Source organism: Cherax quadricarinatus, chromosome 23, assembly GCF_038502225.1.
Source record: "Cherax quadricarinatus isolate ZL_2023a chromosome 23, ASM3850222v1, whole genome shotgun sequence".
Classification (NCBI taxonomy): domain Eukaryota; kingdom Metazoa; phylum Arthropoda; class Malacostraca; order Decapoda; family Parastacidae; genus Cherax; species Cherax quadricarinatus.
The window spans coordinates 8,129,429-8,151,965 of NC_091314.1; the positions used below are offsets into that span (position 1 = coordinate 8,129,429).

Below are 22,537 nucleotides of genomic sequence, written 5' to 3' on the forward strand. Positions count from 1 at the left end.
TTTTCATTCATAACATCAGCAATCATCTGTTTCTTGTCATCCGCACTACATCCACGCACATTTAAGCATCCCAGTTTTATAAAGTTTTTCTTCTTCTCTTTTTTAGTAAGTGTCTACAGGAGAAGGGGTTACTAGCCCATTGCTCCCGGCATTTTAGTCGCCTCATACGACACGCATGGCTTACGGAGGAAAGATTCTTTTCCACTTCCCCATGGACAATAGAAGAAATAAAGAAGAACAAGAACTATTTAGAAAAAGGAGAAAAACCTAGATGTATGTATATATATATGCATGTGCGTGTCTGTGAAGTGTGACCAAAGTGTAAGTAGGAGTAGCAAGATATCCCTGTTATCTAGCGTGTTTATGAGACAGAAAAAGAAACCAGCAATCCTACCATCATGCAAAACAGTTACAGGTTTCTGTTTCACAGTCATCTGGAAGGACGGTAGTACTTCCCTGGGTGGTTGCTATTATTATTATTATTATTATTATTATTAGCAGCAGCAGTAGCACAAATGTTTGATTCTTTGCTGTGTTCAAGAGTAAACACATGATGTCACCTTCCAATACCTGTCTGAATAGCCATTCCAATATGCAGTCATAAATGGGTTGACATTATTTATACTGTAGTTTAACCCTTTGAGGGTCGACAGGCCCTCTCCGAAACTCGTTCTCAGGGTCGGCCTAATTTAAAAAAAAAAAATTATTTTCTCTTATGAAAAGATAGAGAATCTTTTCCCGATCATAAGGACACCAAAAGTTTGAAATTTGATGGAAAACTTACGGAATTATGCTCTTGCAAAGTTAGCGGTTTCGGCGATGTTTACGCATAGGCGATTTTGCCCACTTTGAGCCCCATTTTCGGCCAATTCCACTGTACTAGTCGACAAAAAACATGAATATTTCGCTAGAACTCCATTTTTTCTATCGAATGGGTGCAAGAAACCACCCATTTATGAAATTCAACTATCCAGTACAGTGGTCAGAATTTAGCAATTTTGCCAATTTCACACAAAGTTCAAAAGATGCCAATTTCCGAATAGGGTCCAGAATAAACAAGAAAGACATTCCTGGCACTAAAATGACATTTCCTCTGGTCATTAGTCACGTCTCAAGGCCCCTCTTATATTCTTTTGCTTTCCACTTTGAATTTTTATTCTCACAAAAAATATAAGATTTACTGTTATGCAGACTACTGCATTAGTGTAAAAAATGGTATAAATATTATTGGTGCACTTGTGAAAGAATATTAGACTCACCAGTTGACGTGTATTGGACCATTGGCACGATTTGTTTACTTTTGAAATTTGGTAAAAATCGAACATTTCTGCTACTTTGAGCTCAATTTCAAGGTACCTTTCATTGTAAACCCAGTCAAAGTCATCTCAATTTCTGTAATATGTCTTCCATTCTATAAAATGAGACTAAGAAAACTAGAATACAACAATAAATACCATACGAAAATACAGTGCAAAGTCGCTGTTTTATTCCAAAAAAATGGTCAAAGTTTTTTTTTTCTCATTATGCACTGTGTGCTGCAGGATTTTTTTTAGACTGTGCACACTGACCACATAGACCCATTCTTTCATATGAAGGCCTACCAGCTTTCTCCCACTAGATTTGAGGGCGCTAGAATTTAGGCGTACTAGTATGTCAAAAACCCTGGGTCGTAAGCCGTACTAGTACGTCCGAAACCCTCAAAGGGTTAATAGCAAATAATGAACAAACAAAACACTCACCACACAGTGGTGGGAGGGCTGGCTGCCAGTTGTGGGGGTCGGAGGGAGGGTAGTAGGGACTTGTGATGGTAAACCTAAATATGATTTGGCGGTTGGGAATTCGCAAATGTGTGAAGCCCGCGAAAGTTGAAAACGCGAATGTTGAGGGAGACCTGTACATTAGTGTACTGTACGTATATTGTAATAAACAGAATAGAAGAAATCAGCTCTATTATACATTATTTAGGTATGCATATGGGTCAGAGAGTCTGTCGTAAGTCTAAGTACATTGCTAAGTGAGGAGAGGCTGTATTAAGTAATAATAATAATAAATATTATTAATGTAATATATAATAATTATTATTATTAATAATATATTAAAATCACCATTTGGCATACATACAAAATGGGAGGAGCCTATCCCACACAAGGGAAATTATTATTATTATAATCATAGCACTTGGTTATGATAATAATAATAATAATAATAATAATAATAATAATAATAATAATAATAATCTCCCTTGTCTGGGATAATCTTCTCCCACTTTTTGACGATGCCAAATGTTAATTTTAATACCCATATTAAATAATAATAATTATTATTATTTATTTATTATTTATTATATTATATAATTATTATAGGTAGTAGGTTGGTAGACAGCAACCACCCAGGGAAGTACTACCGTCCTGCCAGATGACTGTGAAACAGAAATCTGTAACTGTTTTGCATGATGGTAGGATTGCTGGTTTCTTTTTCTGTCTCATAAACACGCTAGATAACAGGGATATCTTGCTACTCCTACTTACACTTTGGTCACACTTCACAGACATGCACATGCATATATATATACATACATCTAGGTTTTTCTCCTTTTTCTAAATAGCTCTTGTTCCTCTTTATTTCTTCTATTGTCCATGGGGAAGTGGAAAAGAATCTTTCCTCTGTAAGCCATGCGTGTCGTATGAGGCGACTAAAATGCCGGGAGCAATGGGCTAGTAACCCCTTCTCCTGTAGACATTTACTAAAAAAGAGAAGAAGAAAAACTTTATAAAACTGGGATGCTTAAATGTGCGTGGATGTAGTGCGGATGACAAGAAACAGATGATTGCTGATGTTATGAATGAAAAGAAGTTGGATGTCCTGGCCCTAAGCGAAACAAAGCTGAAGGGGGTAGGGGAGTTTCGGTGGGGGGAAATAAATGGGATTAAATCTGGAGTATCTGAGGTAGTTAGAGCAAAGGAAGGGGTAGCAGTAATGTTGAATGATCAGTTCTGGAAGGAGAAAAGAGAATATGAATGTGTAAATTCAAGAATTATGTGGATTAAAGTAAAGGTTGGATGCGAGAAGTGGGTCATAATAAGCGTGTATGCACCTGGAGAAGAGAGGAATGCAGAGGAGAGAGAGAGAGATTTTGGGAGATGTTAAGTGAATGTATAGGAGCCTTTGAACCAAGTGAGAGAGTAATTGTGGTAGGGGACCTGAATGCTAAAGTAGGAGAAACTTTTAGAGAGGGTGTGGTAGGTAAGTTTGGGGTGCCAGGTGTAAATGATAATGGGAGCCCTTTGATTGAACTTTGTATAGAAAGGGGTTTAGTTATAGGTAATACATATTTTAAGAAAAAGAGTATAAATAAGTATACAAGATATGATGTAGGGCGAAATGACAGTAGTTTGTTGGATTATGTATTGGTAGATAAAAGACTGTTGAGTAGACTTCAGGATGTACATGTTTATAGAGGGGCCACAGATATATCAGATCACTTTCTAGTTGTAGCTACACTGAGAGTAAAAGGTAGATGGGATACAAGGAGAATAGAAGCATCAGGGAAGAGAGAGGTGAAGGTTTATAAACTAAAAGAGGAGGCAGTTAGGGTAAGATATAAACAGCTATTGGAGGATAGATGGGCTAATGAGAGCATAGGCAATGGGGTCGAAGAGGTATGGGGTAGGTTTAAAAATGTAGTGTTAGAGTGTTCAGCAGAAGTTTGTGGTTACAGGAAAGTGGGTGCGGGAGGGAAGAGGAGCGATTGGTGGAATGATGATGTGAAGAGAGTAGTAAGGGAGAAAAAGTTAGCATATGAGAAGTTTTTGCAAAGTAGAAGTGATGCAAGGAGGGAAGAGTATATGGAGAAAAAGAGAGAGGTTAAGAGAGTGGTGAAGCAATGTAAAAAGAGAGCAAATGAGAGAGTGGGTGAGATGTTATCAACAAATTTTGTTGAAAATAAGAAAAAGTTTTGGAGTGAGATTAACAAGTTAAGAAAGCCTAGAGAACAAATGGATTTGTCAGTTAAAAATAGGAGAGGAGAGTTATTAAATGGAGAGTTAGAGGTATTGGGAAGATGGAGGGAATATTTTGAGGAATTGTTAAATGTTCATGAAGATAGGGAAGCTGTGATTTCGTGTATAGGGCAAGGAGGAACAACATCTTGTAGGAGTGAGGAAGAGCCAGTTGTGAGTGTGGGGGAAGTTCGTGAGGCAGTAAGTAAAACGAAAGGGGGTAAGGCAGCCGGGATTGATGGGATAAAGATAGAAATGTTAAAAGCAGGTGGGGATATAGTTTTGGAGTGGTTGGTGCAATTACATATGTATTTAATAAATGTATGGAAGAGGGTAAGGTACCTAGGGATTGGCAGAGAGCATGCATAGTTCCTTTGTATAAAGGCAAAGGGGATAAAAGAGAGTGCAAAAATTATAGGGGGATAAGTCTGTTGAGTATACCTGGCAAAGTGTATGGTAGAGTTATTATTGAAAGAATTAAGAGTAAGACGGAGAATAGGATAGCAGATGAACAAGGAGGCTTTAGGAAAGGTAGGGGGTGTGTGGACCAGGTGTTTACAGTGAAACATATAAGTGAACAGTATTTAGATAAGGCTAAAGAGGTCTTTGTGGCATTTATGGATTTGGAAAAGGCGTATGACAGGGTGGATAGGGGGGCAATGTGGCAGATGTTGCAGGTGTATGGTGTAGGAGGTAGGTTACTGAAAGCAGTGAAGAGTTTTTACGAGGATAGTGAGGCTCAAGTTAGAGTATGTAGGAAAGAGGGAAATTATTTCCCAGTAAAAGTAGGCCTTAGACAAGGATGTGTGATGTCACAGTGGTTGTTTAATATATTTATAGATGGGGTTGTAAGAGAAGTAAATGCGAGGGTCTTGGGAAGAGGCGTGGAGTTAAAAGATAAAGAATCACACATAAAGTGGGAGTTGTCACAGTTGCTCTTTGCTGATGACACTGTGCTCTTGGGAGATTCTGAAGAGAAGTTGCAGAGATTGGTGGATGAATTTGGTAGAGTGTGCAAAAGAAGAAAATTGAAAGTGAATACAGGAAAGAGTAAGGTTATGAGGATAACAAAAAGATTAGGTGATGAAAGATTGGATATCAGATTGGAATGAGAGAGTATGGAGGAGGTGAATGTATTCAGATATTTGGGAGTGGACGTGTCAGCAGATGGGTCTATGAAAGATGAGGTGAATCATAGAATTAAATAACAAAAAGGCACAATACCGTGACTGGAACGATACACAAATAACCCGCACATAAAAGACAGAAGCTTACGACGACGTTTCGGTCCGACTTGGACCATTGACAAAGTCACACTAACAGAGGAGGAGCAGGACGGCTATATATAGGCAGGAAGAGGTGGAGGTAGTAGAAGTGGTAGTAGTAGTAGTAGTAGTAGTACAAGAATTGTATATAATACCGACAGGATGAAATGACACATGCACAACACCCGGGCATCCCCACCGTAGACGTTTCGCCATCCAGCCAGCCACTGGATGGCGAAACGTCCACAACAAAGACAACCAGACGCCGCACATGTGTCTAATTTCATCAGTAGATGTAGTAGAAGAAGAAGAGGTAGTAGTAGTGGTAGAAGTGGGAAATAAGGAAGACGAGCCAGTCAAATACAAAGGAAGGGGAGCACTGCAAGAGAGCTAGAAACCCACAGAGGGAGAGCAAGCACACCGAGGTGCGTGAAAGGGGAAGTGGTGAAATAAAATAAAGAAGGAACAGAAACACGAGACAGGAGAGAGAAAGACAACCCAGAGGAGAAAAGGAGAGAGGAAAGGGGAAGAGGAAGAAGAAAAAGAAGAAGAAGAAGAAAAAATGAGGATTCAGGTTAAGTCACGGGTGTTCTGAAGTTTGGAGCATTTTACAATGTAGTGGGAGAGGAAGGCATCTACAGAGACGAAGCCAGGGCTAAGGTTCATACAAGGAAAGTTGTGTATAAGAGAGGATTCAACTAAACGGCGACTGTTCGAGTTGGAAGTAGGGAAGACAGTTTTAGCAGAAGACCAGTCAATAGGATGGCTATGATCTCTGACGTGACAGAAAAGAGCATTGTTAGTGTCGGCAAGCCTAACACTATTTTTGTGCTCCCTAAGTCTGTCAGAAAGAGATCGACCAGTTTCTCCAAAGTATTGAAGAGGACAGGAGGAGCAAGAAATAGAGTAGACACCAGGAACATCTGGTTCCTGGTTCCGTCCCTTAGACATCAAGCTTACCTTCCGCCAGACTAACACTCTTCGCACTAATCTTGTTCATACCTCTCCTCCCTCTACAGATGTTCCTGGTGTCTACTCTATTTCTTGCTCCTCCTGTCCTCTTCAATACTTTGGAGAAACTGGTCGATCTCTTTCTGACAGACTTAGGGAGCACAAAAATAGTGTTAGGCTTGCCGACACTAACAATGCTCTTTTCTGTCACGTCAGAGATCATAGCCATCCTATTGACTGGTCTTCTGCTAAAACTGTCTTCCCTACTTCCAACTCGAACAGTCGCCGTTTAGTTGAATCCTCTCTTATACACAACTTTCCTTGTATGAACCTTAGCCCTGGCTTCGTCTCTGTAGATGCCTTCCTCTCCCACTACATTGTAAAATGCTCCAAACTTCAGAACACCCGTGACTTAACCTGAATCCTCATTTTTTCTTCTTCTTCTTCTTTTTCTTCTTCCTCTTCCCCTTTCCTCTCTCCTTTTCTCCTCTGGGTTGTCTTTCTCTCTCCTGTCTCGTGTTTCTGTTCCTTCTTTATTTTATTTCACCACTTCCCCTTTCACGCACCTCGGTGTGCTTGCTCTCCCTCTGTGGGTTTCTAGCTCTCTTGCAGTGCTCCCCTTCCTTTGTATTTGACTGCCTCGTCTTCCTTATTTCCCACTTCTACCACTACTACTACCTCTTCTTCTTCTACTACATCTACTGATGAAATTAGACACATGTGCGGCGTCTGGTTGTCTTTGTTGTGGACGTTTTGCCATCCAGTGGCTGGCTGGATGGCGAAACGTCTACGGTGGGGATGCCCGGGTGTTGTGCATGTGTCATTTCATCCTGTCGGTATTATATACAATTCTTGTACTACTACTACTACTACTACTACCACTTCTACTACCTCCACCTCTTCCTGCCTATATATAGCCGTCCTGCTCCTCCTCTGTTAGTGTGACTTTGTCAATGGTCCAAGTCGGACCGAAACGTCGTCGTAAGCTTCTGTCTTTTATGTGCGGGTTATTTGTGTATGGAATCATAGAATTGATGAGGGGAAAAGGGTGAGTGGTGCACTTAGGAGTCTGTGGAGACAAAGAACTTTGTCCTTGGAGGCAAAGAGGGGAATGTATGAGAGTATAGTTTTACCAACGCTCTTATATGGGTGTGAAGCACGGGTGATGAATGTTGCAGCGAGGAGAAGGCTGGAGGCAGTGGAGATGTCATGTCTGAGGGCAATGTGTGGTGTGAATATAATGCAGAGAATTCGTAGTTTGGAAGTTAGGAGGAGGTGCGGGATTACCAAAACTGTTGTCCAGAGCGCTGAGGAAGGGTTGTTGAGGTGGTTCGGACATGTGGAGAGAATGGAGCGAAACAGAATAACTTCAAGAGTGTATCAGTCTGTAGTGGAAGGAAGGCGGGGTAGGGGTCAGCCTAGGAAAGGTTGGAGGGAGGGGGTAAAGGAGGTTTTGTGTGCGAGGGGCTTGGACTTCCAGCAGGCATGCGTGAGCGTGTTTGATAGGAGTGAATGGAGACAAATGGTTTTTAATACTTGATGTGCTGTTGGAGTGTGAGCAAAGTAACATTTATGAAGGGGTTCAGGGAAACCGGCAGGCCGGACTTGAGTCCTGGAGATGGGAAGTACAGTGCCTGCACTCTGAAGGAGGGGTGTTAATGTTGCAGTTTAAAAACTGTAGTGTAAAGCACCCTTCTGGCAAGACAGTGATGGAGTGAATGATGGTGAAAGTTTTTCTTTTTCGGGCCACCCTGCCTTGGTGGGAATCGGCCAGTGTGATAATAAAAAATAAATTATTATTTTCTTTAGAAACATCACATGAATATGAAATTTACACCAAAATGTTGCCAGATTGTTGAACTATTTAATTCATCTTCCAATTTTTTTTTGTTTAATATTTTTGATGGTTTTCATATCCTCCCACCTGAGTTCTGCTACCTCTCCTTAATTAAAAAATATCTTACCGTATTGTGGGTACTCACCAACTTCTCCGTTCTTCATTGATATATGATGATGATGATGATGATGATACAATGACTTCAGTGATGAGATGAAGCGAGGTGATGGTGTAGGCATTGTGATGCTGTGTTAGGATATTGAGAGATGAGTCATATACTGAGTGTGATGGGGCAAGAAAACTTATGAATCATTTATTTCTGGAATTTTCCCTTTAATATTTTCGGGCCATGGTAAACTGCAGATAACTGAAACCATGGTAACCAAATCTGTGGATACAGGAGTTCTACTGTATGTACTCACTGGACTGGAGGGGAAATACATGGTAATATATACTCGGGAGGTGCTTAAAGGCCTAGTCCCAAATCTGCACACTGACATAGCAACATATTGGAGTGAGAGATACGGGAGAATGTGTATAATAAACCCAGTGAAAAAGAGGACCACCATGACCATAATAAGATAACATTGTTCCAACATCCTTGGGCCCAGACTGTTGAGCACTCGACCACAAAATATCAGGAATACTGCCAAAACAAGTGTAGAAAATTTTAAGGGAAATTGGAGATGAACCTCCACCTAGTGCCAGATCAACCAGGCTGATGGATATTTGGGCCAGTAGGCTGCTGGCAGTAACAGCCTTGTTGATCAGGCAACTACCAGACAAGCCTAACCCAGGGTTGGGTTGCAGGAGCAGGAAAACTCTTGAAACCCTTCAAAGTATTTCAAAGGTATACAAAAAAATTGTTTTCCTCCATTTTTCAGCAAATAAACCATAACCAGAAAATTTTAGTTATGACTGAGGCCATCCCAGTGATTGATGCACACCTAGGAAAACCAATAAAACATATTTTTCTCAGAAAAATTGCCTAAAATCAACCATTTCCTCCACTTTGAGGCCTGTTTCAGGCAATTCTGGTTACTGACTGAAATCTCCGTATCACCTGGAAAACGATGAAAACCATTTTAACTCAAACACAGGGTAGAGGTTAGCTGTTCCTATCATACAGTGCATGGGGCAGGATTTTTTTTTTTAATACTGCATATACCCACTTCACAGACCCATTCTTGTCTAGGCCAAAATTTTCCACTTGCAGCAAATTTGAGGGTGTTACGAATTATGTATATTAATATTTCATGGACTCTGATCACTATGGCATTATAGTACATGAAAGATAGCTAAAGGGTTATAATTATTACTGGCAGAGGAAGAATAGGCATGGATTGGGGTTGAGAAGGACCTGCCTGACATGGGCCTGTAATCTGTTGCAGTGCTTCTTGTGTGTGGATCTGACTTGTTTGCATATTTAACCCTTTCAGGGTCGCCAGGCCCTCTCAAAGACTTGTTCTCAGGGTCGCCCAAATTTCCAAAAAAAAAAAAAAATATATTGTTTCTTATGAAAAGATAGTTTTTTTTTTTTCTAAACATTATAGGCTAAACAAAAATTTTTTACCATCAATACTTGCCAAGATATGGAGATGTGAAGTTGACAGAAAATGCCCTGTATATGGTAACATCGCCGACTGCCGTCACCCAATATTATTTTTTTTAGTTTTTTTATGTACTATTTTTATTATTTTTTATTTTTTTTTTCCAAGTAACTTTTATGGTCTGTGAGACCAATATGATCACTATTTTGTAAGTTGTTTCTTTTTCTATATTACACAATAACTACATAAACACTGTTGTCACTGTTTTGTTTACAGAAAATATTTACACAAACAAACGATATGAAATGTTGTTTATTACTATTTTTCTATATTTTATATACATATATACAATCACAGGGAATGTTTCTAGAAGTTCTGCAGCCTGTGGAAGTCTTTGAAACATGGTGTCATGCACAGTGGTGTTTTACACTCCTCACACATAAAACGAGTGTCTCTGTGTTGTGGGTGTTTTTTTGTATGTGCACAGACGTAACACCTCTTCTGAGCCTTTTTCTTGAAAGCAGTAGCAGGCAGTTTTACTAGGAAGTGATCACCATGCTTCAGACGAGAAGGTAGTTGTTGATAACTTAGCGGGCAGTCTATTGCAGGTGTTGTTCCTTGGTACTTGAATACTATTTGTTTGATGACAGACAAACAGAATTCGCCATATGGTGGTTTGTTTCTGGTCCTCATCTTATACATATTATAAGCATTGAGCATGGAAATGTCCAGAAGATGGAAAAAGAGTTTTATGTACCACTTATAACTCTTGCGAACACAATCAGTAAACCCAATCTGCATGTCACATTTGTCCACTGAGTGCATATTGAGGGTGTAGTCAATCACAGCTGCAGGTTTTAGAATGGGTTCATTGCTTTCTCTATGCTGCCTGCCAGTGTCTGCCATTTCATTAGGGTGAACTGATGACAACAGTGTGACATCTCGTTTATCATGCCACCGAAATGTCATGATGTCATTGGTAGCAAACGCCTGCACCTCACCTCTACGAGTGCCAGCGTCAAACCTGGGCATATGTTTAAGATTTGCATGCACTGTGCCACACACATCTGTCATGTTCACTCGCAAAAAATCACTGAGTGAGGGGCTTGTGTACCAGTTATCAGTATATAATATATGCCCCTTACCAAGGGGCATATATTATATACTGTTGGAGTGTGAGCAAAGTAACATTTATGAAGGGGTTCAGGGAAACCGGCAGGCTGGACTTGAGTCCTGGAGATGGGAAGTACAGTGCCTGCACTCTGAAGGAGGGGTGTTAATGTTGCAGTTTAAAAACTGTAGTGTAAAGCACCCTTCTGGCAAGACAGTGATGGAGTGAATGATGGTGAAAGTTTTTCTTTTTCGGGCCACCCTGTCTTGGTGGGAATCGGCCAGTGTGATAATAATAATAATAATAAAAAAAACCAAGGTATGGTTCTATCATTGTTCTAACCACATCACCAGAGATGCCCAATAACTTCCTGGTATTTTGCAGTGTATAACTTCCAGTGTACACAATAATATCCAATACCAGACCACTGTAACAATCACAAAGCACAAACAACTTTATACCAAAGCATTTTCTCTTGCTTGGTATGTACTGCTTGAAAGAGAGTCTTCCTTTGAACAGAATCAAAGACTCGTCAATTACAAGCTTCCTGAAGAGATAAAAATACATATTGAATTTCTTTTTCAGATACACAAACACATTCCTAATCTTATATAACCTGTCGGTTCTGTCAGGCCTGGTTTTGTCTGAGAAGTGAAGCATACGTAACAGTAGCACAAATCGATTCACTCCCATTATATCACTGAAACCTGGGGTTGCAATCAGGCGGTCTGTTGACCAGTATGATTTCACAATGTGCTTATACACATGTGGCATAAGCATTATTGTGGCAAAGAAAAGATACATCTCAGCCACAGTTGTCTCCTTCCACTGGTGTAGACGTGATTTTGGTGAAAGTATTGTGTTTGCCATGGTGTACTCGTAGTATCTGTTGCTTTCCCTGACAATAATTTCCATCAGGAGTTCATCAAAGAATAACTCGAAACATTCCAGTTCACTGGCATTGTTCCCCAGTGTACAACATGGCCGTATTCCACTTTGGCTTTCATCAAACTGGTGGGGATTTGGAACAAAATTGACAGCTTCCTGCCAATCCCAGGTGCGGTCTGCTGGTGGGTACTGGACATTGACAGGTGGTTGTGGAGGCTGGTGTGGTGGGTGGGTGGGGGATGGTGGCCTTTATTGTAGATCAGCTGAGGCAGCAGCGTGGGTGGCAGTGTGGGTGGCAGCATGGCCCACTGCTGGTGCCTCACGGCCGGCACCACCACTACCACTACCATGCACATTTTTCATCCCAATTGCAACACTATCATTGTCATTTTCACTGTCTGTTCCTGTTGTACAGTCACGGGACATACTCTGAGATGTACTCCTTCCCCTTGGAATATCATATGGCACACTACCAGAGCGCATATATCGCCGTATATGCTGAAGCTTCACTGGAGAATATTCCACTTCACTATCACTACAGGAACTGGTTTCAAGAGCTTGTAGTTCATATTCACTATCACTATCATCACCAATGCTCACATCTGAGTCCGGGATTTGGGAAAATAGGAGTTTCCTCTTTGATTCTAGTTCAACTGAACGTGAACTAGACGGCCCAGCACCAGAGGTGGAAGGCTGAGGGTCGTCTGGGTTTTCCTCACTACAGTGGACCCCCGCATAACGATGGCATCGCATAGCGATTTTTCCGCATAACGATTACTTTTATCGGAAAATTTTTGCCCCGCATACCGATTAAAAACCCGCATACCGATTTTCGTCCGAGACGCGTCCAATGTGCCCTCAGCCAGCCTCACATGTGCCGCTCCGTCCCATTGTTTACCAGCCAGCCTCCGCGGTAACATCCAAGCATACACTCGGAATATTTCGTATTATTACAGTATTTTCGGTGCTGTTTCTGGAAAATAAGTGACCATGGGCCCCAAGAAAGCTTCTAGTGCCAACCCTACACCTCAAAGGGTAAGAATTACTATAGAGATGAAGAAAGAGATAATTGATAAGTATGAAAGTGGAGTGCGTATAGCCGACCTAGTCAAGCTGTACAAGAAACCCCAATCAACCATCGCTACTATTGTGGGCACCAGAAAGACAATCAAGGAAGCTGTTCTTGCCAAAGGTTCAACTGTGTTTTCGAAACAAAGATCGCAATTGATGGAAGATGTTGAGAGACTCTTATTGGTGTGGATAAATGAAAAACAGATAGCAGGAGATAGCGTCTCTCAAGCGATCATATGTGAAAAGGCTAGGAAGTTGCATGACGATTTAATTAAAAAAATGCCTGCAACTAGTGATGATGTGAGTGAATTTAAGGCCAGCAAAGGTTGGTTTGAGAGATTTAAGAAGCGTAGTGGCATCCATAGTGTGATAAGGCATGGTGAGGCTGCCAGTTCGGACCACAAAGCGGCTGAAAAATATGTGCAGGAATTCAAGGAGTACATAGAAACTGAAGGACTGAAACCTGAACAAGTGTTTAATTGTGATGAAACAGGCCTGTTCTGGAAGAAAATGCCAAGCAGGACCTACATTACTCAGGAGGAAAAGGCACTCCCAGGACATAAGCCTATGAAAGACAGGCTTACTTTGTTGATGTGTGCCAATGCTACTGGTGATTGCAAAGTGAAGCCTTTATTAGTGTATCACTCTGAAACTCCCAGAGCGTTCAGGCAAAAGAATGTCCTCAAGGATAATTTGTGTGTGCTGTGGAGGGCAAACAGTAAGGCATGGGTCACTAGGGAATTTTTCTATAACTGGTTACACCATGCATTTGCCCCCAATGTGAAAAATTACCTAACTGAAAAGAAATTAGAACTTAAGTGCCTCCTGGTGTTAGACAATGCCCCTGGTCATCCTACAGACGTGTCAGAGCGACTTTATGGGGACATGAGCTTCATTAAGGTGAAGTTTTTGCCTCCTAATACCACTCCTCTCCTGCAGCCCATGGACCAGCAGGTTATTTCCAACTTCAAGAAACTGTACACAAAAGCTCTGTTTGAAAGGTGCTTTGTAATGACCTCAGAAACTCAACTGACTCTAAGAGAGTTTTGGAGAGATCACTTTAATATCCTCAATTGTGTAAACCTTATAGGTAAGGCTTGGGAGGAAGTGACAAAGAGGACCTTGAACTCTGCTTGGAAGAAACTGTGGCCAGAATGTGTAGACAAAAGGGATTTTGAAGGGTTTGAGGCTAACCCTGAGAATCCTGTGCCAGTTGAGGAATCCATTGTGGCATTGGGAAAGTCCTTGGGGTTGGAGGTTAGTGGGGAGGATGTGGAAGAGTTGGTGGAGGAGGACAATGAAGAACTAACCACTGATGAGCTGCTAGATCAACTTCAACAGCAAGAGGCCACACCTGAGGAAATTGCTTCGGAGGAGGGGAGAGAGAAATTGAAGAAGTTGCCTACTTCAAAGATTAAGGAAATCTGTGCTAAGTGGCTTGAAGTGCAAACCTTCATGGATGAAAATCACCCTCACACAGCTATTGCAAGCCGTGCTGGTGATTATTACACTGACAATGTTGTGAAACACTTTAGGCAAGTCATAAAGGAACGAGAGGTACAGGCCACTATGGACAGATATCTTGTGCGAAAGAAGTCCAGTGACTCTGAAGCTGGCCCTAGTGGCATTAAAAGAAGAAGGGAAGTAACCCCAGAAAAGGACTTACTACCTCAAGTCCTAATGGAAGGGGATTCCCCTTCTAAACAGTAAGAAGATATTGCTCTCCCCTCCTCCCATCCCATCAATCATCACCAGATCTTCAATAAAAGTAAGTGTCATTTAATTGTGCATGCCTTTTTCAGTTTGTGTGTATTAAAATTAACATTTCATGTGGTAAAAAAAATTTTTTTTCATACTTTTGGGCGTCTTGCACGGATTAATTTTATTTCCATTATTTCTTATGGGGAAAATTGATTCGCATAACGATTATTTCGCATAACGATGAGCCCTCTTGCACGGATTAAAATCGTTAACCGGGGGTCCACTGTATTACCGATATTATGGTCATTAGTTTCGGTCACAACCTCACCAAAACCTTGAAACTCATCTTCACTGGCACTTCCATCTGTATTAGGACTTTCACTGGGGAACAAAAGTGTTCTTACCGCGAGGCATGGTGAACAAGGTCTGCTAAAATGGCGTTCCCACAATGCGCCACTGGGTCCCAGATTTTTTTTCTACCACGCACACTGACGACCACACACCCATTCTCTCACATCTAGGCCTACGAGCCTTTTCCCGTGAGATTTGAAGGTGCTAGAATTTATGCGTACTAGTACATCAAAAACCCTGGCGTGTAAGCCGTACTAGTACAGCTGGAACCCTGAAAGGGTTAAGGGCTTCTTCTCAAGTAGTTTGGTATTGCCAGAGGAGGGTCTCCAGTTAGACTGAAAATTTTCTTGCATTATTTCTGTACTGTTGAATGGGGGTTATTTAAATTAATACTGAAGGATTTTCTATTCCTGAATCTAGAGTACAGTGGACCCCCGGTTAACGATTTTAATCCGTGCAAGAGGGCTCATCGTTATGCGAAATAATCGTTATGCGAATGAATTTTCCCCATAAGAAATAATGGAAATAAAATTAATCCGTGCAAGACGGCCAAAAGTATGAAAAAAAATTTTTTTTACTACATGAAATGTTAATTTTAATACACACAAACTGAAAAAGGCATGCACAATTAAATGACACTTACTTTTATTGAAGATCTGGTGATGATTGATGGGATGGGAGGAGGGGAGAGCATTATCTTCTTACTGTTTAGAAGGGGAATCCCCTTCCATTACGACTTGAGGTAGCAAGTCCTTTTCCGGGGTTACTTCCCTTCTTCTTTTAATGCCACTAGGACCAGCTTGAGAGTCACTGGACCTCTGTCGCACAACAAATCTGTCCATAGAGCTCTGTACCTCCCGTTCCTTTACGATTTGTCTAAAATGGGCCACAACATTGTCATTGAAATAGTCACCAGCACGGCTTGCAACAGCTGTGTCAGGGTGATTTTCATCTATAAAGGTTTGCAGTTCAACCCACTGTGCACACATTTCCTTAATCTCTGAAGTAGGCACAGTGGATTCCACAACTGGCATAGGCTTCTCAGGGTTAGCCCCAAACCCTTCAAAATCTTTCTTAATTTCCATACTAATTCTCACCCTTTTTACCACAGGGTTGGCACTAGAAGCTTTCTTGGGGCCCATGGTCACTTATTTTCCAGAAACAGCACCGAAAATACTGTAATAATACGAAATATTCCGAGTGTATGCTTGGATGTTACCGCGGAGGCTGGCTGGTAAACAATGGGACGGAGCGGCACATGTGAGGCTGGCTGAGGGCACATTGGACGCGTCTCGGACGAAAATCGGTATGCGGGTTTTTAATCGGTATGCGCGGCAAAAATTTTGCGATAAAAGTAATCGTTATGCGGAAAAATCGCTATGCGATGCCATCGTTATGCGGGGGTCCACTGTATATTGCAGTCATTGTAATTCAGAATGGCATTATGCTAATAGTTAAGGAGAATATAAATACAGGTATGAATATTCTTAGAGATATGCTATATTTTGTTTTCTGTAGTAGATTCTGCTACACTATACACTAATTACTTCACCAAATAACCTGAAGTATTTATATAGTGTTTCTTGTGTATGATTGGAGGTAAGATTCATAACATAAATTTTGAACTTTAGATTTAGAGTCATCACTGATCTGGGAGACTGCTGAGGTAGCATTTTGTCAGTGGATGGTCAACATTGTACTGTTGACCGTAAGTTGTCCTGCCTTTTGTAGCAGAGCAGCCATATCTTTGTTTTGATATATTATGTAACAATAATTACTAAGAGCACCATCGGGCATCAAGCAGCGAGTGTAGGATGCTACTAACCCCGTACTTACCGAATGCCTCAAACACCTTTGCTGGCAAAGTATTTCTTGATAAACAACGAACTCTAAGTGTTTTTGTGGCTTCATAGTTTTGTTCAAGTAATACAGCAATACAAGAAAAAATCAACACAAATATATATCATCAAATATATATAACTGGTCATGAAAATGGCAGACCAACTGTGGTTACTGTAGCCAGGAGACCAGTGTAGAGGTAGCCAGGAGACCAGTGTAGTGTTAGCAAGGAGACAAGTGTAGAGGTAGCCAAGAGACCAGTGTAATGCTAGCCAGGAGACCAGTGTAGTAGTAGCCAGGAGACCAGTGTCGAGGTAGCCAGGAGACCAGTGTAATGCTAGCCAGGAGATCAGTGTAATAGTAGCCAGGAGACCAGTGTCGAGGTAGCCAGGAAACCAGTTTAGTCATAGCCAGGAAACCAGTGTAGTGGTAGCCAGGAGACCAGCAAAGTTGTAGCCAGACCATTTTTTAATTAATTTTGGGACAGTAATGCTACTAATGTAATGTAACTAAAAATCATTATTATAGCTCTTAAGTTTTCCAGTGGTGTGACATTTCAGTACGGGTGGAAACATTAGGACATGTTTCCTTAAGACACCTGCTGTCCATGTTCACCTAACAGTAAAACAGGTACCTGAGTGTTAGTTGACTGGGGACAGAATTGACCAAATTTGCTCGAAATGGTCTGCAAAACAAGGGATTTCTACATAATACTACGTAGTAGGTCATTGATGTCAGCTAGGCTCTTATACCTTGTACATATACTTATGGAAATAGATTATTATTATTATTATTATTATTATTATTATTATTATTATTATTATTATTATTATTATTATTATTATTATTATTATTATTATTATTATTACATATTATAATGTGACCCAACTGCAGAGACCACTAAACCATGAGGCTTCAGTAATGAGTTCTGAAGCATTTTGTCATCTTAAGTACAGAGAATCATAATGCTAACTATAATGATTCTACAGTATTCATGGCATGCAACAACAAGCAGCAGGAGGGGACTAAGAAATTGGTGATTATTCATGTTTCTAATTCCAGTACAACTTAGGATGAGAATGTTGAGCCTTTATTGAATACGTTTCTTCTTGAATTTGAAAAACTGTTAAGGAAGACAATTGACCAACAAAAAAGCAAAGCTGAAGACTCTTTTAATGTTAGAGCACCCATTCCTTATTAATCTGATTAACTTATTTGGATATAAAAAGTGTGGAATTGTACTTGATTAACTTGAGTCAGCAAAAACAACAATTTGGCTAGCTTGAGAAATAGGCTAGACAAATTATGAGTTAGGTTGAGTTAGATTGGGACCAGCCTGGTGTGGGTTAATGTCTTTCCTATGTCGTGTGCACCTGACATGTTTGTATATTAAGTGCTTCCATCCTCCCATCTGGTACAGCATTAAATGAGTAGGGTCTCTTGTTAGACTGAAGGTATTCCCTTATTTCTGTACTGTTGAATGTAGGTTTTCATATGTATTACCCATACAGAAAGTGTATGGGTCTCTATAGAAAGTTAGTAAACTTTCTTAATTTTTTCTTCCTATATTAGAACCTGTGATAACTAATGAATATGCAGTTAAAGAATACATATACCTACATACATACATATGATATATATATATATATATATATATATATATATATATATATATATATATATATATATATATATATATATATATATATATATATATATATATATATATATATACATACATAATGTATATGTCATGCCGAATAGGTAAAACTGGTCAATTAGCAAAAACTCATTTAAAATTAAGTCCTTTCTAAAATTTTCTGTTATACATTTAAAGATATATTTTTTCATTTATGTTAATATAAAAATTAATAATTTGTACCAAAAGAACCTTAGAAAACCTGCCTAACTTTATTATAACAAACACAATTTAATTTAGCCTAATCCAGCGAAATATATTTTAGATAAGTTTACAATAATTTAATAATAAACAAACACAGTGAAATATATTTTTTTTGTTAGGTTCAGAATGAATTTTGCGAAATTATTGTATACGCAAATTTTTGCTTGTCTTATTTGGCAAGAAGAGTGCTGCGATTTAAGTCAAAATCACAAATTTTACCTATTTGGCATGACATATATATATACTATATGCATACATATACAAACATATATGTACTTACATCCATGCATATACAGCCTCTCCTCACTTAGTGACGTATACTTGTTTACCGACAACTTGGACTTACGACGGGCTCTCTGACCAATATGCATACCTAAATAATGTATGCAGTATTAGAGCTGATTTCCTCTATTCTGTTTATTACAATATACAGGACACTACTGTATAAACATGTAAAAATATGCTAAAAATGTTATATATGGTGCAAAGGTGACATTAAAACAATTAAAACAATATAAAAAATGGTTGACACAAACCCACTACCATTATAGTATGCTCCTTCCTTAGCGACGAATTCGTTAACCGATGTGGTCTTACGAACGGAACTCCATTGTTAAGTGAGGAGAGGACACACACACACACACACAGGCATGCACGCACGCGTGCGCGCGCGCACACACACTCACACACTCACGCACACATACATACATACATACATACATACATACATACATACATACATACATACATACATACATACATACATATATATACATTCATTCATTTGTTATTTATTTATTTATTGTTTGCAAATATAGATTAAATGTTCTTTGTTGACTTCCATACTAGGAGCGGGGTGTGAGCGGTCCAATCAGTGCATCACAGGCACCATTGTTGGCAATACAGGTTTTACACTCCTCTTTTTTTTTGTAAATTGTATACTCCTAACATAGCACTATGCAGATTAGGACAGGTGATCAGGTGGTTGTGGGAAGGAATGCTCTTAGTGGAAGTGATAATTAAATTAAAATGTATAAAAGATAAATAAATTATATACATGAGTGTATATATATATATATATATATATATATATATATATATATATATATATATATATATATATATATATATATATATATATATATATATATATTACATGCACACACACACGTGTATATATATATATATATATATATATATATATATACTGTATATATATATATATAAATATATATACATATATATACATGTATATCCACATATATACAGTGGAACCTCGGCTTACGAATGCCCCACCATATGAATTTTTCAGGATACGAACCATCATTCGATCAAGTTTTTGTTTCTGGATATGAATGAAATTTCAGGATGCGAACTTTCCCCTCAAGGGAGGTTCCTTAAATAAATAAATAAATAAAATATTTATTTCTTTGCAAAGGTTACAGTATGTGTTTACATATAATATGATTGGAGCAAAGAAAGCCACTATCATGCCAAGGCATTTTGGGCAGACTTAACGTAATGCTAATAGACTACTAAGTCTAGACAGGTGAAAAGTGTACTAGTAGTGGTTACCACCACTGTGGCCGCCACCACCACCACCACCACCACTGTGGCCACAGTGATCATGTCTTCACCTATATATACATCTGTCTTGACCACACCTGTGGTTACATATGTGACAACCTCATCACTAATAATAGATAAACACAAGCTAGGTGTAGGGTTATGGACTGGGAAGATACTAGAGTGGGAGAGTAAATGGCAGATGCTTTCTGCCGCTACTGGCATCGCCATCACTTGCTATATTATGGCCTATTTTATTCATTCTAGAGTATATATCATGTTTCTATGTTATTAATATTGTTTATTATATCATTTTAGATGAATTGTGATAGATAACTAAGCTGTAGAGTGGATATTAGCATTATTTTGTCATGCTTCCTGAGAGGCTGGAACAGATTATTTGCATTTCAATTAATTTAAGTTAGGAAAATTGACTCAGTATACGAACAAATCAGTATACGAACAAGGCCACTGAACGGATTAAATTCATAAACCAAGGTTCCAATATGTGTGTGTGTGTGTGTATACATATAGTATAACTTTCTTTCAACGCACCAGCCGTATCCCACTGGGGTGGGGTGGCCCAGAAGGACAAACGAAAGTTTCTCCTTTTAAATTTAGTAATATATACAGGAGAAGGGGTTACTAGCCCCCTTGCTCCCGGCATTTTAGTCGCCTCTTACAACACGCATGGCTTACGGAGGAAGAATTCTGTTCCACTTCCCCATGGAAATAAGAGGAAATAAACAAGAACAAGAACTAGAAAGAAAATAGAAGAAAACCCAGAGGGGTATGTATATATATGCTTGTACATGTATGTGTAGTGTGACCTAAGTATAAATAGAAGTAGCAAGATGTACCTGAAATCTTGCATGTTTATGAGACAGAAAAAGGGACACCAGCAATCCTACCATCATGTAAAACAATTACAGGCTTTTGTTTTACACTCACTTGGCAGAACGGTAGTACCTCCCTGGGCAGTCCTGCCAAGTGAGTGTAAAACAAAAGCCTGTAATTGTTTTACATGATGGTAGGATTGCTGGTGTCTTTTTTCTGTCTCTTAAACATGCAAGATTTCAGGTACGTCCTGCTACTTCTACTTACACTTAGGTTACACTACACATACATGTACAAGCATATATATATATATACACACCCCTCTGGGTTTTCTTCTATTTTCTTTCTAGTTCTTGCTCTTGTTTAATTTCTTCTTATCTCCATGGGGAAGTGGGACAGAATTCTTCCTCCGTAAGCCATGCGTGTTGTAAGAGGCGACTAAAATGCCGGGAGCAAGGGGGCTAGTAACCCCTTCTCCTGTATGTATTACTAAATATAAAAGGAGAAACTTTCTTTTCTCCTTTTGGACCACCCCGCCTCGGTGGGATACGGCCTGTGTGTTGAAAGAATGTATATATATATAGACATGTATGTATGTGTATATATATATATATATATATATATATATATATATATATAATGTATATATATATATATATATAATGTATATATATATATATAATGTATATATATATATATATATATATATATATATATATATATATATATATATATATATATATATATATATATATATATAATTACTGGACTAACTAAAGTAAAGATTGACATTGCTTGGTGATCAGCATATTACTAACCTGTCTCTGCACTTGCTGTTGAAAAATTAAATCTGGTTGTGTTGACTCACTAGGTAAGATGGTGTTTGGCTCAATTTTAAGACATACTTTCATGTACAAATACTGTAGATATCAAATGTTTAATTTGCACAAAACATAAGTGGCACCAATTTCTGTGTGGCTGTATTTTTCTTGTTTGTTTGCACCTTTCCAACAGGTTGGCATACATCTATTTTCAAAGCTTATGAACTGTTAAATAATATAAAGGCACAATGCCATGACTGGAACAGTGCAAAAATAACCTGCACATAGAAGACTGAAACTTATGATGGCATTTCAGTCCGACTCATGACCATTAGGTAGTCACACAGAAGTGCGAAGGGAAGGGAGCCAGAATACATATGAGAGGGGGACAGACTAATACTCTTCGTAGAAATCTAGTTCATATCTCTTCACTACCACCGATGCTACTGGATTCTTCTCCATTTCCTGCTATTGTCCTCTCCAATACTTTTTAGAAACTGGCTGCTCCCTGACAGACTTAGGAACGTACAAGAAATGTTAGCCTTTTGGACACTAATAATGCTCTTTTATGTCTTGTTAGAGATCATGGTTATCCTATTAACTGGTCCTCTGCCAAAACTGTGCACACTTCTAGTCTTCACAGATGCCATCTTGTTGAAGCATCCCTGATGTAAAACTTTCCTAATATGAATCTTAGTCCTGGCTTTGTCTCTGTAGATGTATTCCTCCCTCATTACATTGTCAAATGCTTCATACTTCAGAACACTCATAACCTGACCTGATTTTTATCTCCCAATCTCCTTACCTCTTTTCCTTTCCTATATTTTCATTGCCTTACTTATCTTCTG

At 39.2% G+C, this 22,537-nt stretch overlaps 1 protein-coding gene across 2 annotated transcripts in view; it reads left to right on the top strand.

The window, feature by feature from the left end:
- Wsck (tyrosine-protein kinase Wsck) overlaps positions 1 to 22,537 on the top strand; it is a 59,142-nt gene that overhangs the window by 24,707 nt on the left and 11,898 nt on the right. Inside the window, exon 4 of one of the 2 annotated variants that reach the window (XM_053772430.2) lies at positions 19,315 to 19,371. The exons of the other annotated variant lie outside the window; for it this stretch is intronic. Within the exon in view, the coding sequence (XP_053628405.1) occupies positions 19,315 to 19,371 (57 nt within the window). The remainder of the gene's footprint in view (positions 1 to 19,314; positions 19,372 to 22,537) is intronic. 2 annotated transcript variants of the gene reach the window in all.